The 19,203-nt window shown below is 52.9% G+C and overlaps 1 protein-coding gene and 1 long non-coding RNA gene across 9 annotated transcripts in view; both read left to right on the forward strand.

The window, feature by feature from the left end:
* AFTPH (aftiphilin) overlaps nucleotides 1–6,107 on the forward strand; it is a 66,869-nt gene extending 60,762 nt beyond the window's left edge. For all 7 annotated transcript variants that reach the window (XR_012003624.1, XM_072768618.1, XM_072768612.1 and 4 more), the window contains one exon: nucleotides 4,952–6,107. Coding sequence is in view for 6 of the 7 variants with exons in the window: in XM_072768618.1 (XP_072624719.1) it covers nucleotides 4,952–5,099 (148 nt within the window). In the remaining variant the exon portion in view is untranslated. The remainder of the gene's footprint in view (nucleotides 1–4,951) is intronic.
* Nucleotides 6,108–7,801: 1,694 nt separating this feature from the next.
* Nucleotides 7,802–15,673, forward strand: LOC140600366 (uncharacterized). Of its 2 annotated transcripts, XR_012003627.1 has the most exons (4): nucleotides 7,802–8,155; nucleotides 8,509–8,696; nucleotides 9,735–9,930; nucleotides 11,656–15,673. It is a non-coding gene; the product is annotated as an uncharacterized lncRNA (long non-coding RNA). The 2 variants fall into 2 exon arrangements; XR_012003626.1 differs by having other exon boundaries at nucleotides 7,802–8,696.
* The last annotated feature ends 3,530 nt before the right edge of the window (nucleotides 15,674–19,203 follow it).

Below are 19,203 nucleotides of genomic sequence, written 5' to 3' on the forward strand. Positions count from 1 at the left end.
TGTACTGTTACAGAGTGTACTAGAATCATTGTGTGTATCCTAAGGTTAGTGTTGTAACGGCGTTGAATTGCTCTCTAGTATCTGTCCAGCTTTGCGTTTAAAACACAACCAATTAGGGGCACCTGGGTGGCTCAGTGGTTGAGCATCTACCTTTGGCTCAGAGTATGATCCTGGGGTCCTGGGATTGAGCCCACATCGGCCTCCCCACAGGGAGCCTGCTTCTCCCTCTGCCTGTGTCTCTGCCTCTCTCTCTGTGTCTCTCATGAATAAATAAAATCTTTTTTTAAAAAAAGCCATTTTAAAAAAATAAAACACAACAAATTGAAAAGAAAATGAGTTGCCAACTCTGTATTTTGTTTTGAGGAATTAATTATTTGAAAATGGTAAGAAATGCAGATATTCACAAGTCTTAAAGTTAGAAGGTAATACTGTAAAATGTCTCCATGAATGATTCTCAGTTGTACAGGGAAGAAAAAGATGGATGGCATGCATCACTTCAGGAGATTTTGGTGTCTTTGTTACTTTTACATTTTGTTCTGTTTTTCTTTTTGTTTTTGAATAAAACTACAGAAAGCAAAGCTCAGCAAACTTGACTGTTGACAACACACAGAAGGTAGGGTGACTGTAGGGCACACCACAAGGTTAAGAAGCTGTGCTGTAGGCAGAGGAAGGTGGCGAGTAACAAAAGGACATACTCTTTTCTAAGTGCCTTTGATGCATATGCAAGAAGTACATGTGCTCATCTCCTTCCAGACACAAGCTGTTACAAGTGACTTCTTAAAAGAGATGCAAGTTCTTAGTTTTAAAATAACTTAGTTTTAAAATAACCTGGGTGGCTCACTCAGTTGGGTGTCTGCCTTCGACTGCAGTCATGATCCTGGAGTCCCGGGATCAAGTCTCGGTGGGCTCCCTGCTCCGAAGGGAGTCTGCTTCTCCCTCTGCCCCTCCCCCTGCTCCTTCCCTTTCTCATGCACTCCCTCTCTCAAATAAATAAATAAGATCTTTTAAAAAATAAAATAGTTCCTTCTTCTTGCTTTACCTTTTCTAATATAGAGAAAAATTCCCTCCTGATTCTAATCAGTGGGGCCACCCAGTTAGTAGTGGCAAACCTCCAAGTCAGGTTTATTCAAGCCGAACGACTCATCGCCAAAAGTGATACGTACATCTTTCTTTTTTTGAGCTTTTAGTTGAGATACATTCCACATACCATGAAATCTACCCTTCTCAAGTATACAGTTCATTGGCTTTTAGTATGTTGACAACATTGCACAACCATGACCACTATGTAATTCTAGAACACTTTTATCACCCCAGAGAGAAACTCCATACTCATTAGCAGTTACTCCCTCTCTGTCACTTTTCCCAGCCTCTGACATCCACTCATCTGCCTTCTGTCTCCAGTAATTTGCCTATTCTTGTTATTTCGTATAAGTGGAATCATACAGTATTTGACCTTTTGTTCCTGGCTTCTTTCTCTTAGTGTGTTTTCAGTTTCAAGTTTGGCCATGCTATTGAGTGTATCAGTATTTTCCATTCCTTTTTATGACTACATTATATTCCTTTGTGTGATTACACCACATTTTGCTTACCCATTAATTGGTTGATGGATATTTGGGCTGTTTTTACTTTCTGATTATTCTGACTAATGCTGTGAACATTCATGTACAGGTTCTTGTGTAGACAAATGTTTTTCATTTTCTTGGGAGTGAAACACTGGGTCGTACAATATATCGATATGTTTAACTTTTTGAGGAGCTGCTGGACTGTTTTCCAAAGTAGTGCCACCATTTTACATTCTTCAATAATATGTAAGGATACAAGTTTTTCCACATTCTCTCCAAGGCTTGTTATTGTCTGACTTTTGGTTACAGCCATCCCAGAAACCATTGTCTACATCAAGGTCAGGAAGATTTACACCTAGGTTTTTTCCTGAGAATTTTATAGCTTCAGCTCTTACATTTAGGTCTTTGGTCCATTTTGATTTAATATTTGAATGTGGTGTGAGATAGGGGTCCAACTTCATTCTTCTACATGTGGATATCCCACATTGTTTGATGAAAAGACTCTTTTTTTCCCCATCAATGGTCTTGGCACCCTTGTTGAAAATCAGTTTTCCATAAATAATGGGTTTGTTTCTGGACTCTGAGTTGTATTCCACTGACAAAAAGGATAAATCTTAGCTAATGAGAATGTAAATCAAAATTAGGTCACTGCTTTTGGATTTGAGAAAAGTTCATGATACAACTTTTTATTTTTAAATTCTCCTCAATTTTCTTCTTATAGTCCAAGAAAACTAGATCACATCAGTGCACAGTGACTACAGATAATACACAAACTATCAACTCTGTAAACTTTTTTTTCAATTTCCTGTTGCCTCTAAATAGCGCTTCTAAAGTAAGGCCATTAGTAGAACATCTAGAGTAATCTTTACTAACCATTTCTTGGGTATAAGCTTCTACCTTGCTCTCCTTTCCCACACCCCAACTGCATTCCACAAATGAGAAAGTCCATTTAGGTCCAATTTTATTTGTTGCTGTGTTTTGTTTTGTTTTGTTTTGTTAAGATTTTGTTTATTTGAGAGAGAGCAAGCGCACAACTGGGCTGGAGAGGGACAAGCAGACTCTCCTCTGAGCAGGGGGCCCAACACAGGGCTCCATCCCAGGACCCCAGGATCATAACCTGAGTGGAAGTCAGACTGCACCACCCAGGCACCCCTGTTTGTTACTGTTTTTAATAACTTTTATCATTATAGGAGCAATAAGATATATTATAGAAACTTAGAAAATACAAAACAATTAAAACTCAGTTTTACATTCTTACCACTCAGATCTGTATAATTCCTTTCAGATCATTTGCTATGCAAATATATCCATATGTGTGGTTTTTAGCCAAAAATGAGGTTTTATAGTCCATACCGAAATGAACTTACCTTTGCAGTCTGAAATCTCCATCTGTGAACTTCAGTGCATTTTTATTCCATCTAATACCAAAGCTATATTCAGATGTCCCCTCAATACCAGTTCTCAAAGCAGGGAACTGTTGTACCTGGCTGTTTCAGCCTCTAAGCCTCCTTTAACCTGACTTATCTACCTCCCACCCTTTTGTTTGTGTTCAGTTTTAACATTAGCTTATTAAAAAGATGTCCAGGTGTCCTGCAGAACATCCCAACCTCTGGATTTATCTGTTGGCTTTCTTCTAGTAGTATTTAATATGTTTCTCTATTCCCCCTATTTCCTGTAAGCTAGAAACTATATCCACAAATTAGATGAATTCGAATGAAAGGTTTTGGCTGGAATACAGCACAGGTGTTGTACCGCATCAGAAGTTGCATAGTGACCTGGTGACTCCTCAGTAGTGATGCGAAGATTGACCGTTGGTGAGAGCCTTGATCTCTTTCCATTATACAGACACTTCCAGTCTTTCACTTTGAGACTAAAAATGAACTCTCTGGTTTTTCTTCATCAAACATCCACCTAATAATTTTGCCACCATTTAAATGCAATTAAAATTGTAGATTTTAAGCAGAAAATACTGGATTGCTCTCCCATTCTTCTGAGAAACCTTAGAACTGAGTATTGGTTGATCTGATGGTTTCAATGCCCACCCCTCGTTGAAGAACTTCGGTCTTAAAATTGTGATGTTTGATTTTTCCATCATTCTATTAAATCTTTTCATTTCAGCCTGAATTTAAAAGTGACAACAGAAAAGCCTAGATATGAAATAAAAGCCCGTTATCTATCTTTCCCTTCTCGCTTCATCTCCTGACTTCCTGTTCCCCATTCCAACGACAAAGAATTCAGGTGGAAGAAATAACTTGTGTCACACCTAATATAGGACCAACTATTTTACCATAAAAGAGAATTGGGCTTTTTAGAATCAACAATTTTAAGCAAAATTTGGTCTAAAATTAATATCTCAATGACTACAACTATTCTTTCAATATATTTAACATCCTGGAAAAAATCAAGGTTGGCTTACAGTCATGTGCTCAACTTGAGCCACATTTGAGGCTCACTTGACATTTCCGCAGCTCACCATCTGGGAAGCCCTGGGTAAAAGGGGTTCTTCCTGAAGTGCTCACCTCTAATATCAGGGGCCAGCGAGTAAAATCTACTTCGTCTACAGAAGCCCAAGGATTTCGAGCTTTCCCCTCTCCCTGAGCACTTCCTGCATAAGTCCATTCTCAGCACCTGCGACCAGCTCCCGTGCTGCTCCTTTTGGACCTGCTGTCAGTGTCCCGGCAGGGCTGAGACTGGGCGTTTCTGAGCCAAGGGCTTCCTCTCCTGGAATTCCCCAGGAAGGGATGAAGAACGCCTGAGGTTAAAATGATTTACAAGGCCTTGTGCCAGACATACTTATGTTGAAGTAATTTTGGTAGTTTAGTGGGGTTCAGGGGGAAATCCAGTTGGGTGAAGTTTTATTAGGGCTCCAGCATGATATTTCTGCTTAGTAACATTTTAAAAGTGTGCCCGGGGATCCCTGGGTGGTGCAGCGGTTTGGCGCCTGCCTTTGGCCCAGGGCGCGATCCTGGAGACCCGGGATCGAATCCCACGTCGGGCTCCCGGTGCATGGAGCCTGCTTCTCCCTCTGCCTGTGTCTCTGCCTCTCTCTCTCTCTCTGTGACTATCATAAGTAAATAAATAAAAATTAAAAAAAAAAATTATAAAAGTGTGCCCGGGTAGATGCTTCTAGCCTTAAGCAGATCTGTGAGCTGTACCTAGGTGCATGCGAGTGTATGTGTGCACACGCCCAGCTGTAACGCACATACACAAATGGGGATGCATCTTCGGAAGAGTGGTACCTGGCGCAAGAAGCACACACAGTTCCTTACGGGGTCAGGAACTGGCAGAGAAGTCCCCACAGGCCGCTGTCTACCTTGAGAGTGGATTTTCTCCCTGCTGTCTTACAGCAGAGTCCTGTCAACACACTTCTCTTTTTCATTTGTCCTTAGGAAACCGAAAAGAGAAGAGCACCTGAGTGAAGAAGCCATCAAGGTGATCGCTAGCCTTCCTGACTTAACGTTCATGCATGCTAAGGTGTTGATGTTCCCAGCCACGTTAACACCTTCCACAAGGTCCCAGGAGAAAGCGGATGGATAACTGATGTGGATTGGACAATTTCAGTTGCTTTTCCTTCCCTCCAGCCCTTCCTTACCTACCATCAAAAGCATACCTGCTCTAATTAAAAAAAAAAAAAAAAAAAAAAAAGTTCAGCTGATTTGTTGGTAAGCCGCACTAGAAAGGTATACATAGTAATGTATATTTATTTACATACTGAAGTCCTAAATTTATATTAGAAAAAAAATGTAAATAATCGGGGGTGAACATTTTTGAAGATTTATTCTTTTTGTGTTGCTGGGGTGTATACATTTATGTCTTTGTGAAATACACTGGTGGTGTCCTTCTTACAAAACTTTTGAAATAAAAAAAAGAAAATTAAAAACTCAAATCTCCACTGTCTGTGAAATCCCCTTCAGTCTTTTCAGATTGCATTGAATGTTCTATTAATTTTTCATATCATATGTTGAATTACTTTTGCTATCATAAATAAGCTCCAAAGTCCCTGTTTAGCTTTCCCCCCCCCCCCCCCAATTTTATGTGTGGTGGGTATGTTTCAGATCTGGCTTTTTGTTAACATTTTTGCACTCTTTTTTAATCTTTTCAATCTGGCATATTGCTGTTTGACCTTTTGCAAGGTACTTTATCGATTGCTCTTTTGTTATAGGGTGTGTGGATCATTGTCAGAACTTGATTGGAGGGGTTTAAAGAGATTGTGTCTGTTTTAAATCAGTTTGGTTTGGAGAAGGACCAAATTATATGAATGTCTTACAATGAAATTTACTTGTTAATGATTTTTTGTTTTATCGTACCACTATTTTTTGAGGATTTTGCACAGTGTAAAATGACATAATCATAGATTGCTATGGTTTAGGCTGTATATACAGAAAAAAACTATGGGTTTTACATGTTTGGGGAAATTCCTATGGAAAAAAGAAAGACACGTAGAAGAACCTCTGACAAGGTTAATGTGCATGCCCAAGGTCTTTTGAGATTTCAGTGTGTAAATTTCCTTTTAGCTTACACAAAAATAAAATAATTTAAAAGAAATTGAGCGTGGTGTCTTTATACTTTGGTATCTGAGGGAAAATATGAGTTTGGATGCAAAGATTTATTCCATTTTAATGTATTTCAATCCAGAGGAAATCATTTAGCAGGGCTTCCACTTTTTTGAAAGCAGAAGGAATTAGGATCTGGCCCATGGGAACTGGGTCAGTACTAAAGGGGAGCCGTTTTTATGTAAAACATGAGATTATAAAAGAAATTCCCATGATTCACTATAAATGTATCTTCATCAGAATTGGCAAGATTAAATAAGGGTTTACAGGGAATTTCTGTCTTTTCCAGAAAATACATGCATGATATCAAGGTGAGCAGGAAATTTCTACAAGGTAATCTTTAAATATTGTTATTAGCCGGGTGCCCAGGTGGCTCAGTGGTTGAGCGTCTGCCTTCGGCTCAGGCCGTGATCCCAGGGTCCTGGGATCGAGTCCCGCATTGCCTCCCTGCTCGGCAGGGAGCCTGCTTCTCCCTCTCCTCCCTGCTTGTGTCTCTCACTTTCTCTCTCGCTCACTCTCAAGATCTTTAAAAATATATAAATATTGTTACTAGCTGTTGTGTCAGCTGAGTCACATGACCTATTTCATCAGAGAGTGGCAGCCCGCCCGACAGCGGCCCTCAGCCTGTGGGGAGACTCCGGTGGAAGCCTCGGCCCCTCCCTCACCAACAGTCCTGTGCTGCCGGGTTCACCCGGGCTGTGGGACCCCCGTTGCAAGCACAGCCTGGAGTGACGGCGCCTCTCCATCCTCCACCCGCCATCTCCCCAACTTTTCTGGAGGGTTTTGGGGGTTCTCTCCGAATAGTCCCAAGTCCTCAGTGACCCTTCCGAGTGGAAGGATAGAAGCACTCAGCAGAACTTCACCAGTTGCAGTAACTAGAGCCCAAAGGGCTGCTTCTACCCTGAGACCAAACCATAATGGCAGCCTCTCCCAGCCGTGGATTAGCTGCGTTCCTGTGAGAAAGGTCATCAGCCTCTCTGAGACTTAAAAGGGCACGGTACTACCCTCCCGTGGGGCTGCTCTGTTCTAATAAATGTAGAACGCTTGTCACGTGAGGAAAGAGCCAACGTAGCCAGAACCTAGAGGCAGCGAAACCTGTGATGCTCCCCACACACCCCCCCATCCCAGTAGATTCAAGAAGCCATCGGAGGAGGAGGAAGGATCCTGGCAAGTAACAAGGGATGGCGTTGTTATTTAGAAGTGGTCCAGGGATGGGGATCCCTGGGTGGCGCAGCCGTTTGGCACCGGCCTTTGGCCCAGGGCGTGATCCTGGAGACCCGGGATCGAATCCCACGTCGGGCTCCCGGTGCATGGAGCCTGCTTCTCCCTCTGCCTGTGTCTCTGCCTCTCTCTCTCTCTCTCTCTCTGTGTGTGTGTGACTATCATAAATAAATAAAACTTAAAACAAAAAAAAAAAAAGAAGTGGTCCAGGGAGTCTTCGTCCTCGAAGTGGCCCTGCCTCAGTGACACCCACAATGGATATGTCTTCTTAGAACCACATTCTAAAAAACTAAATACAAATAAATGAACAAATAAAAATCACAAAATAAATCTGACAAGCCAGATTCCCTGCTTGTCTGTCCTATGGGCCTTCGATGTTTTCGTCACAGCAGGCACGTCCGCCTCGCATTCTCACAGGTTAAAGGCCGACTCGCCTTGACCGGAAGTGCCCCCACCGAGCCCGAAGGCCGCGGCAGAGCGGGGAGCGCCTCCAGCGTCCCGGGGTCTGTCAGCCCAGGGAGAGCCGTGGCGGCAAACAGCAGCTGACCCTCGTCTTTCTCGTCAACCGGGCAGGCCCTGCAGAGCCGGGAGAAGAAACCAGAGAGCAGAGGCCCTGAAAGCCGGCCACGCGCAGTGGACACCGGTGTAGCCGTCAGCTTTGTGTCCTCGACGCCTTCAAGCCAGCTCCCCTCAGCCCCCAGCCTCGCATCTCCCCTTGCTGGTCAAACCCCAGCAGCCGTACCTAGGTCCCCATTTAATCCAGACTGGGAAATATGGGAGAAATGTCCCTAAATTGAGTCATGTGTCACTACTATTTTTGTGAGTCATGCTTTTATATAGAAGCTTGTTCTTCCCTCTACATGATTATCATGTTCTCTATTTAGAACCTGCCACTTCGTTCCCTCGCGTTTCTTGAATCCGTTAGGATTAGGTTTGGCTGTGAGTAACAAAAACCCAAAATACTGCATTCCGTGTAATAAGATTCATACTTCTGTCATACTTCGGAGCTGCTCCGAGATTGGAATGTGCCCTACAGTTGGAGGGGCACCCATTTCACCGGCAGGGGTCTTTCTGTTAGTGACACACCAGCTCATGCCGTCTACGGTCAAGGCCCAGGGTTGATGAGACCTGGTAATGGCGGCTTAAACCATTGAGGTTCGTTTGTCTTGCAGGCTAGGGCTGGCGACGGGGCTCCGCGAGATCACCGGTGACTGACGCTCTTGACTATCTCGTTGTTCCGCCACCACCCACGCGTGGTGTCTACCTCATGGTCCAAGGTGGCTGCAGATGGTTCGGCCACTAGCCCTATGTCCCAGCCATCAGTGAGGGAAGAGCGAAGAAGAGAGCATTCTCCCTCTCCGTAAGAGCACTTTCCATAAGGTCTACAAAATAACTCTAATTACTACCTTGTGGCCAGAACGTGGTGGCAGCGCCGTATCTGGCTACAAAAGAGACTGGGGAGGACCTGTGTTCTGGGCAGCCTCTAAATGGGAGTCTGGTAGGAAGAAGGAGAGAACAGGCCCTAGGACATCTGCAGAGCTGGGCCTCATTTTTCACTGCATGCAGTGTTTCACTGAGTTACAGTAATACCTAGGGAAGTGGATTCCAGGGTCACTGTCTCAGGACGGGATCTGTTGACTTCCTGGTGTTCTAAGAGGGGAAGGAATCGGGGTACCTGGGTGGCTCAGCGGTTGAGCATCTGCCTTCGGCTCAGGACGTGATCCCGGGATCCTGGGATCGAGTCCCACATCGGGCTACCCGTGTGGAGCCTGCTTCTCCCTCTGCCAGTATCTCTGCCCTTCTCTGTGTGTCTTATATGAGTTTAAAAAAAAAAAAAAAAGATTTAAGAGGGGGAAGGAATCTATAGTGAGCAGCAACACAAGTTTACTGGGACCTGAGAGGAACAGATGCTAGGACACAATCCTGGATGGTAGAAGAGAGCACCTGGGGAGGTAGAAGGGACAAGGGATGGAGCTGGGGGTCGTGTGTTCTAAAGAGAGTTCTCCACTAACCAGCTGTAGCGTGTGGAACAAATCCCTTTTCCGAGTCTCAGGTAGTTCAGAGTCTATAGAATTGAAAACTAAGGTAGGAAGAAACCTCAGAGAACCACAGAATTCTCGGGCTGGGAGATGAACGAGAAGGATGCCCAGAAACCAGCCCCAGGGGCCCTGCAGTGGGGGAGGGGAGGGCTGGCCCCTGCAGTGACTCATCGGGCCTCTATGTCGGGGGACGGGGGTGTTGCAGATTGCAAATTTCAAAAAGCCAAGGATGATTCAATTCTCCAAGCTGAGGAAATGGGAAGTCTACACAGGAAATCGACTTGCCCAACATTACGCATCTATAACCAGAGGCAGGACCTGAAAACGGTTTTCCTGACTCCCGGTCTTTTCATCTGCAGCCTCCCGCATCTCCCCCCCTTGGAGGGGTGGCTAGGCCAGCCTGTGCCTGAGCCACATTTGTAGGGACCTCAAGGGAGCTGCGAGTCCCAGAAGACGGGGGCACCACCAAGCTCGCTCTGATGGCTGGCAGGACCGGTAGGACTTCTCAGTGGAGACCCAGGGTCCCCACAGACTCCGGCAGTGCTGTTCCTGACAGTAAGTCAGCCTGACCCCCGGAGTCTTATATGTCAGTTACCCGTTGTTTCAGCTTATCCTTCCGGCCCAGGCTCTAGCTCAGAGGAGCATTTCTTTTTTTTTTTTTTTTTTTTTTTTTTTAAGATTTTATTTATTCATGAGAGACACAGAGAGAGAGAGAGGCAGAGACACAGGCAGAGGGAGAAGCAGGCTCCATGCAGGGAGCCCCACGTGGGACTCGATCCCAGGATCTGGGATCACAACCTGAGCCAAAGGCAGATGCTCCACCCCGAGCCCCTACCCCCACCCCCTGCGCCCCTGAGAAGAGCATTTCTCAGATGACTTCACATAAGACCCGTGACCGTGTGACCGTGTGACCGTGTGACCGCGGCGCGGCACCTGCGATTTCACCCTGTGCCCCCCGGGCCCCGCTGCGGGATGCGCTCACCTGCCGGCCCCTCCCGGGAGCCCTTCCGGCGCCCCCACCGGGCCCCCCTCACCCACGCGGCAGCTCCCCAGCCCCCAGGGCTCAGCAAGCGTCACCAGCCCACCTGAGGCCCAGACGCGGGCGGCGCTCCCGTTCTGTCCCCCGCCTCCCCGGAGCCCTGAGAGGCACCCCAGCTGTCCTCGCCCCAGTTCCCTGGTGAGGCAACCGAGGCCTAGAACGTGGAACGGCCAAGGTCACTCAGCCAGAGGAGGAGAGTCTAGAACCCAAGCCGTCTGGTCCGAAGGCTGAACGCTTCCCCAGAGCGGCAGCGGCCGGGCCGCGGAGGGCCGACGGCACCTCTGGGCACTTCGGGGCGGCCCTTGGCTCTCCTCAGGCTGCGAGGCCCGAGGGCACTTAGGGACAGTGTCTGCCCCTGTTGGCCTCGGGCCCCCGCTCGGCGCCGCCACCTGGGCAAACCCTCACCTCGTCCGCTTCCTAAACTAGTTCATGCATCAGCCCCCTGGTGAGGTGCACGGGGATCCTTCCAGAATCTGTGCTTTGCCTTCGCCTGCAAATTCCGCAAGCCCCCCGCAAGCCCCCCGCAAGCCCCCCACAAGCCCCATGTGGTTTTCCCCACAACATATCCTGTCCTGTGGCTCGGGGACTCGGCCTCCAAGCTCTGGAGCAGCCGAGGCACCGTGCCCGCCCCAGGGGCTTCCATTTGGCCGAAACCATCTGTCTGGGGCTGGTTTTGCCTCAGCCCCTGCCCTGCAAGCAGCAAGAGGGGCCGGCCGAGTGGGGATCGGGGCCACTCCGGGCCGACCCTGTGGTCTACACCGCCAGTGGCCCCTGGCTGAAAGTGCACGGCTCGCCAGGAGACCCCCAAACCTAGAATCACCCCCTTCCCGGGGATGCCCCCCAGGTGGTTGTCTGGGAATTGGGGGGAAATCAGCAAGGACGCCTCTCCGAGCAAGGCCCCACGTGACCCCCGGGTTGGTCCTCAGACAAGCTGGGTACCCCCAGGGAAGGCACGCTGACAGTCACTCCCCCGGTGACCACGAGGACCCTGAAGGCACCGCTGGGCCATGATGACGGCGGCCACCCGCTTTACCCCCCCATCCCCCGGGGCCCATCAGCGGTGGGATCCACACCCCGCTCGCCTTCCGCTAGATTCAACCCCCCCGAACCCCCCCTGCTGCCGTGCCTGGGGCGGGTGGGGGGGGAGCAGGGCGCCCCGGACCGTCCCAGCCCTCGGGCTCCGCTCCTCCGAAGCCGCAGTTTGACGGGCTTACGGTTTGTTTCACTTTATTTCTGCGGAGTTGTCCTGGGGGCCGGACCTGTGACCCGGTGGGAGCCGCTAATCATGGGCTCAAGACGGCGGCACAGACCAGCCTTCGGCCTCCTGCCTCCGTGGGAAGACGCCGCGCCCCGCCAGGCCCAGGAGAGGCCAGAACTCGGCGGGCGGCCCCTCGGGCTCGTGGCCTCGATCCGGGCCTGATCCCGGCCAAACCCCTGCTCGGATCCCAGTCCCGATCCCGCCCGGATCCCGGCCCTGATCCCAGCCCTGATCCTGGCCTCAATCCCGACTCGATCCCTGCCCTGATCCCACCAGATCCCAGCCCCGATCCTGCCCCCGATCTCGGCCTGGATCCCAGTCACGATCCCAGCCCGATCCCGGCTTGATCCTGGCCCTGATCCTGGCCCCGATCCCGGCCCTGATCCCAGTCCCGATCCCGCCCGGATCCCAGCCCAATCCCGGCTCAATCCCTGCCCGATCCCGCCGCCGATCCCAGCCCCGATCCCGCCGGGATCCCGGCTCCGATCCCAGCCCCTGGAATCACCCCCGCCCGGGCACCGCGCGGCCTGGGCTCCGACCCGCGAAGGGGAGGCGGCGTTTCCCTTCGGCTACTATCTTGTAACTCCCTCCTAATTTGCAATCTGTTTGCTGTTTCAGATGTTTGGAAAGAAAACTCCTGAGTCAGCAGCTCTGGAAAGCTTCATTTGCAGTGAAATCTGGACTCTTCTTTCCCATCCCAGATTTTGTTTTGTTTTGTTTTGTGGCTGGAACCTCACATCTGTGAGGCAGGCGGGACCTCACGGGCCGGGTCACCAAACACCTATTGAAAGGATGCATTCAAGGGTGGCAAATCTGGGCAGAGCCCACGGGTGACAACTGGTATTTACCTAATGTCGGCCTCAGCCGAGCGGACAGAGAGGAGCAGGATGACAGCCAGTGGTGGGTCCCGGCTCCCGAGATGGGGGACCCCCGCAGGAACAGCGGCCCCAAGGGCAGACCAGAGAGCAGAGAACAGAGGCAGTTTTCCCAGCCGAGGGGGTGTCACCCAGGGGTAGTGTCTCCACCGCCCACTTCTGCGGAGACCGTCCTCCCAGCCACTTGCACAGCAGGTGACACTGGTCCATCTGGCCGTCCAGGGCGGCGGCGAAGGGGCGCGCGCTTGGGAGGGGCGACAAACGGACCTGGAGCCGCAGCTTTCCTGGCTAGCTGTCCCCAGCTGTCACCAGCCCCCGCCACGGGGCTCCTGAGGTGGCCTGAACATCCCTCCCGGGACAGCAGCAGCAAGGAGGCAGCAGGCTTCGAGGCCTGGCACTGCCGCTCCCTGACGGCGACACCAGACCCAGCCTGTAAGGTGCGGGTGGGAATCAGGGGGCAGAAGACCAAAGCAGGCTTCTTAGGAGAAATCAGGACACACGTCCTGTTAAACACTGAGCAGGACACGTGGCGACGCTAAGCGCTCAATAAATGCTGCGCGCTCAGATTATCAGGACGCCGCGTTCCCCTGGGCGCCCGCAGTGTGCTCTGCCCGCCCTGGGAGCCTCTGGACCTCAGGCCTAAGTTAGGGTGCAGCCCCCCAGTCCAAGAAGTAACTAGGGAGCAGCAGGCCGGCCATTCACCGCCTTTCCACCTGAACGGTGAGGCCCAGACCTGCTGAGGCCCGCGAGCAGGCCCCGGGTCTCTGTGGGGGCCCCAGGCCGCAGAGGGGTGCCCGGACCCTCCAGAGGGAACGCACAGGGCGTCTCCATAAAACGTGACCTGTGCAAGTCCTGTCTGGTGGTGGGCTTTTTTTTTTTTTTTTTTTTTTTTTGAGAGAGAGGGAGAGAAAGAGCATAAGCAATGAGGAAGAGGGAGAGGGAGAAGCAGACTCCCTGCTGAGGAGGGAGCCTGACTCCGGGCTCGAACCCAGGGCCCTGCGATCATACCAGAGCAGAAGGCAGACGCCTGACGCGCCGAGCCCCCCAGGCGCCCCTCAGGGTGGCCTTGCCACGGTAGCTGGGAGGTAGACGTTAGGGGAGGAGAGCTCAGTCCCACAGAGGCTGCCGCTCACTCCTCGTCTTCCATGAAGCAAGTGAACGCCCTGCGCTGGCGCGCGGCCCTCCTGGACACGCAGGGGGTGCAGGGGTTCGGGTGTGTGGAGCACGGGGGTCCAGAGGGCACGAGCCCTGGCCCTCGGGGCACCTCATTCTCCCTCCTTGAGCCGTCCTAGACCTTAGGTAGCTTAGATTTTATTTACTTATTTACTTTGCTGAACAATTTCTGAATAAAGGGTGGTTATCCTCCCATGTGCCCCCCAACACGCCAGCGTCACATCAAAACACAGGGGTCTTCTCACTAACCCCAGTGCTAGTGGCACCCCCGCGAAAATGAACGATAATATCTGAACACCATTTGAAAACCAGTCTCCTTGGACTCCCCGAGGTGTCCCTAAAAAGTCAGAGCTTGCCTGTTCAAACCGGGCTCCACTCAAGGAGGGAGCGTCCCACTTGACCACATGTCCCTTTCAATCTAGAACAGTTCTCTCGACCTTTTATTTTTTATGACGTTGCTGTTGCTGCTGTTTGTAAGAGACCAGGCCAATTGTGTGGCAGAATGTCCCAGATTCTGGATGTGCCTGTTTCCTCCCGGTGCCGCGTAGCTTGTTTGTTTTCCATCCCCTGTATTTCCTCCAACGGTGTCTGAGTCCCTTCAGGCTGCTTAAAAGAAAGTACCATAGACAAGGGCGGTTTGTAACATCAGGAATTTATTTCTCACGGTTCTGAAGGCTGGGAAGTCAAAGGTCAAGACAGCAGCTTGGCCAGGTTCCGGCGAGAACCCGAGTCCTGGTCCTTTCACCACATCCTCACACGGCAGAAGGGGTGAGGGAGCCCTCTGGGGCATCTTCGAGGGCCACGAGTCCCATCCCAAAGGCCTTGATCACCTCCTAAAGGCCCCACCTCCAAATACCTTCACACTGGGGCTTAGGATTTCAAATAGCAATTTTTTTTTCAAGTAGCAATTTTTTAAAAAAGATTTTATTTATTTATTTATGAGAGACACACAGAGAGAGGCAAAGACAGAGGCAGAGGCCCCACGGAAGGTTCCCGCAGAAGGCCGGGGACATCAGACAGCGGCCATCCGGGATCCCCCAGCTGTGGGAAGTGGCCGCGTGGGTCCTCTGTCATGTTGGGCTACGGCAACCCAAGCAGCACTGGCCACCTGGTGGGCGGCCTTCCCTCCCCCCGGGACCTCCCCAGGCCTCTGCATGGCTCAGAGCTCCAAGAAGCCTTTCCTGAGCGCTAGCTACGAGCGGACGCGCCACACTCGGGGCTGGGCTTTTCTTCTCAGTGCACATTCCCCTCCCACATATATTTACTGTTTATGTGGTTTATCTGTCTCTCCCGCCAACACTCTAAACGTCATTAGGACAGGGAGCTTTGGGGCAGCCCACGGGGCTCAGCAGTTTAGCGCCGCCTTCAGCCCAGGGCGTGACCCTGGAGCCCCAGGATTGAGTCCCACGTCAGGCTCCCTGCATGGAGCCTGCTTCTCTCTCTGCCTGTGTCTCTGCCTCTCTCTCTCTCTCTCTCTGTGGGTCTCTCATGAATAAATAAATAAATCTTTAAAATAATAATAATAATAAAGATAGGGAGCTTTGCTGCTTTGTGCGCTGCTCTATCTCCAGTGCCTAGAACAGCTTGTCATGGGTAAGGAAGGCACCTATTAAATCTTGAATGAATGAATGAATGAATGAATGAATGAATGGGCCCCACAGCGGACAGCCCCATTCCAAGCCTACAATTGACCTTAACAGATACTGTTTGAAGTTATCATCTTCCCAGAAACAGGTATGAAAATTCCAAAACGACACTCGACATGAAGTAGATTAAAAAAAAAAATCACACCAATGGTGAGCAATAAACTCTCCCCTGCAAGTTGTCTGACCTCCGCAGTCCCGGGGCCCCCCTCCCTGCTGCCAGAGTTTGGGCAACTCCCGAATGGCTCAACTCGGGCCGAGTCCAGGGCCTGTTGGTCATAAATACCATTTCGTCCCACTCAGCGAATAAAAAGCCTGCTCACTTACGGCGTTTGGCTGGAGGTTGATTCCCTCTCTCTGATTTTTTTAATCTGAAGTTGAGTCTTCTTCTCTCTCGCCTTCTTGTTTGCCCTCGACCGCTGAAGGGTGCCCCTTTTCACTCCCAGCGCGGTCGAGGCTTGGTGCAGGCCCGAGTGAGCCCGGGGCCTGGGAGAGGGAGTGGGGGGCGGGGAGCCCCGAGCCGAGGGCCTCCCACCCATGAGCCAAGCAAGGGGGCAGCCTTTGTTCTGCTGCAGTAACACCAACAGCCAGCCCCGGGGTGGGGGTGGGGGGCCCTAGGGAGGGGCTCTGGGGCCCGCCATCCCCGACCCCGCAAGGCACCGTGCACTGGGGAGAGGCCGGTGCGCCTGTTCCCAGCAGCTTGGTGACAGCGCCCCACCCCCTCCCGCAAGCCTCCCCTGGGGAAGAAAAACACAAGACGGCATCTGGCAGCTTTCTGGAAGGCGACCCAAGCCTCGTGTCAAGCTCCAGGGCAGGCCCCCTCCCTCCAGGAGCGCGAGGCGACTGGGGAGACGCGGCCCAAGGGAGGGGCGGGGCGGGGCATGCGGGGTCACTTCCCGCGGGTCTCCGGCAGGTGCCGGCGCCCCCCCCCCGCCCCGGAGTCCCCCACGGTAGCTCCTCCCAGCAGCCCTGGGCACAGGCGCCCCGCTTGTCGCCTCACCCTGCGCCCACGAAGCTCCCGCAACGTGCAACCTGCGCAGACTGGCCTGCGGGTTGGGGTCCGAGCGCCCCGCTCCCCCTCGGGCTCCCCCCGCCAGGAGCTGCGAGGGCGATCTCGGGGGCTCCCGGCGCCCTTGCAGCCCCCTTGCAGACCGCCTGCCGTGCGGGCTGGGAGCCAAAAGAAAGAGGAATTTCAAGGGGCAAGAGGTCCCCCTGGGGCAGGGCGGCCGGGGGAGGAGGGGCTGCGCACGGGACCCTAACCCTAACCCTAACCCTAACGACAGCTCCCGGGGCCTGGGCCGGCCCCCGGGAGCCCCCCCCCCCCCGTCGAGGTTAACACCCCTCGCTCCCTCTCCTGCAGGGTCTGGGAGAAGCGCCTTCCGAGGGGAGACCCAGGGATGAGCAAGGCCGCGGCCCCACCCCAACCCGCCCGCCTGCTGTGCCACCCGGGCCTACTCACAGTTCGCAGGGAGGCCTGGGTGAGGCCGTCGGGCCTCTGCAGCCCCTTCCCGAAAGTTCTGTGTGGTCTGCTACGCATTCCCTTGCTCTAGACGTTTGGAGAAGAGCCCCAGACACCGGGAGTCCGCGAGCTGGGGGCTGCCTGCAGGGTCCCGCTGCTTTCAAGACCCGATCACTTCCCTGCCCCTCCTGCTAGTGTTTGACCTTTATCTGGATTCTCGGAGGCAAAAATACCTACAATATAGCACATATATGGGCAGCCCAGGGCAGGGGGGGGGCGGGGGGGGGCACAGCGGTTTAGCGCCGCCTTCAGCCGAGGGTGTGATGCTGGAGGCCTGGATCGAGGCCCGCGTCGGGCTCCCTGCGTGGAGCCTGCTTCTCCCTCGGCCTGTGTCTCTGCCTCTCTCTCTCTCTGTGTCTCATGAATAAATAAAATCTTAAAAAAAATAGTACACATATTTATACATTCTATACAGACGAATATCTTTCAGCCACTCGCGAGGGCATTTTTGCCACTTGCCACCAGACTGTGTTCTATACTTCCCTGAACCATCTGGACATTTTGCAGGAGCTTCCTTTCTTGCAGAAGGGGGGCGGGGTGGGCTGGGGAGGACACAAAGGCCTCTGGGTTAATGTGCTGGAAGCCGCTGCCAAGCTTATAAATTAAGAACTATTGTCTTTTTTTTTTTTTTAAAGATTTCATTTGTTTATTCATGAGAGACAGGGGAGGGGGGGTGCAGAGACACAGGCAGAGGGAGAAGCAGGCTCCATGCAGGGAGCCCGACGTGGGACTCGATTCCGGGTCTCCAGGATCACGCCCTGGGCTGAAGGCCGCCCTAAACCGCTGAGCCACCCCGGCTGTCCCAAGAACTACTGTCTTTAAACTCGTTCGGCAAACCTACAGAAAAATGGATTTAAGTTGAAAATAATGTCATTTCCACACAACCTGGGGAGCACGTGCAAAGCCCCAAAGCGAAAAGCGACTACTGCACACTGCTCAGGAGCTTGCCGCCCCCTGGGCGGATATCCCAGGAGCTTTAGAGAAAACCAACATAACACCAACTTGTTTGACCAAGCTTTTAGAATAAATGAGCTATTAGATTCTTAAAGCAGGACTAGAACATGAATGAGCTCTAGACCCCAGTTCAGTTATAAACCAACAAATTAGGCATGGTTTTGCTTAAGTTTTAGCTTAATGTAAATATATATTATTACTTAGAACATTAGCATCTGGACTACATAATGACTTTATCATTTTACTTTAATTAAAACCAGAATTTTTTTTTTTTAAACCAGAATTAAACCCCATGGGGCTCCCCGGCCACGCGGGGGCCAGTGCACGGGGGCGGGGCTTGTTGCTCGGGGGCGGGGCCGCGGCGCGGGGGCGGGCTCCGGCCTCGGGAGGTACAGCTGGGAGCCGTCTCCTGTCCAGCTGGATTTTCCAGTCAAGTCTGCACGTTCCTTCCTGTTCCTTCCCTCATCCCCCGGCAAACACGTGACTTGAGCCGGGCGCCCAGAGAGTGAGGGGATTCCCACAGAGAAGGGTGCCTTGGAGGCCAGGGCGCCTGCCTCCCGCCTCACCCTCCTTACCCACCCACCCCGCCCCGCGCGGCTCCCTGTAGGCCCCGGCCCCGGCCCCGGCCCCGCCCCCGCCCCGGACGGCCACCGCCCCGAGAGCGGGAAGGGCCTCGCAGACCCAACCCCCGTGCCCCAGCCGCTCTCCGCACCAGGCACGGGATGGGGGGCGCCCGGCGGCGGGGGCCGGTGCCCTGAGCCTCGGGCTCGTCCTGGGCGCCAGGAGGCGGCCCCGCGCGCCGGCCACACGGTCAGAGGCGAAGCCTCGGTCTCGCCACGTCGGGCTCCGGTCCCTGTGCCGGCCCCAGGCCCCTGCGCCCCACCCCGCCTCGCCCCTGCACATACCCCCCTTCCCTGCCAGGCCGCCCTGAGCCGCCCCTCCCGGGATGGGAGACGCCCAGGCTTTCGGGGCTCCCGGACCCCCCCCACCACCCGGACCCCTCTCCCCTTCCACTACCCGGACCCCCCCCACACCGCCCGGACCCCCCCACCGCCCGGACCCCCCTCCACCGCCCGGACCCCCCCCACCTCCCGGACCTACCCCCCCACCGCCCCGACCCCCTCCCCCTCCACCACCCGGACCCCCCCACCGACCGGACCCCCCTCCCCCTCCACCACCGGACCCCCCTCCCCCTCCACCGCCCGGACCCCCCCCACCGCCTGGATCCCCCCCGCCCCCCCCCACCCCCACCCCCCCCGCGCTCCGCAGGCCCCAGGGCACAGTCACGTCGGCGGGAGTTAGAGCAGCGCGTCCACGGGGCGCGGCCTCGGGAGGACCCGATCCTGCCTTCGTTCCCTGTTAGCCGT

This window comes from Canis lupus, chromosome 11 (genome assembly GCF_048164855.1).
Source record: "Canis lupus baileyi chromosome 11, mCanLup2.hap1, whole genome shotgun sequence".
NCBI classification, from domain to species: Eukaryota; Metazoa; Chordata; class Mammalia; order Carnivora; family Canidae; genus Canis; species Canis lupus.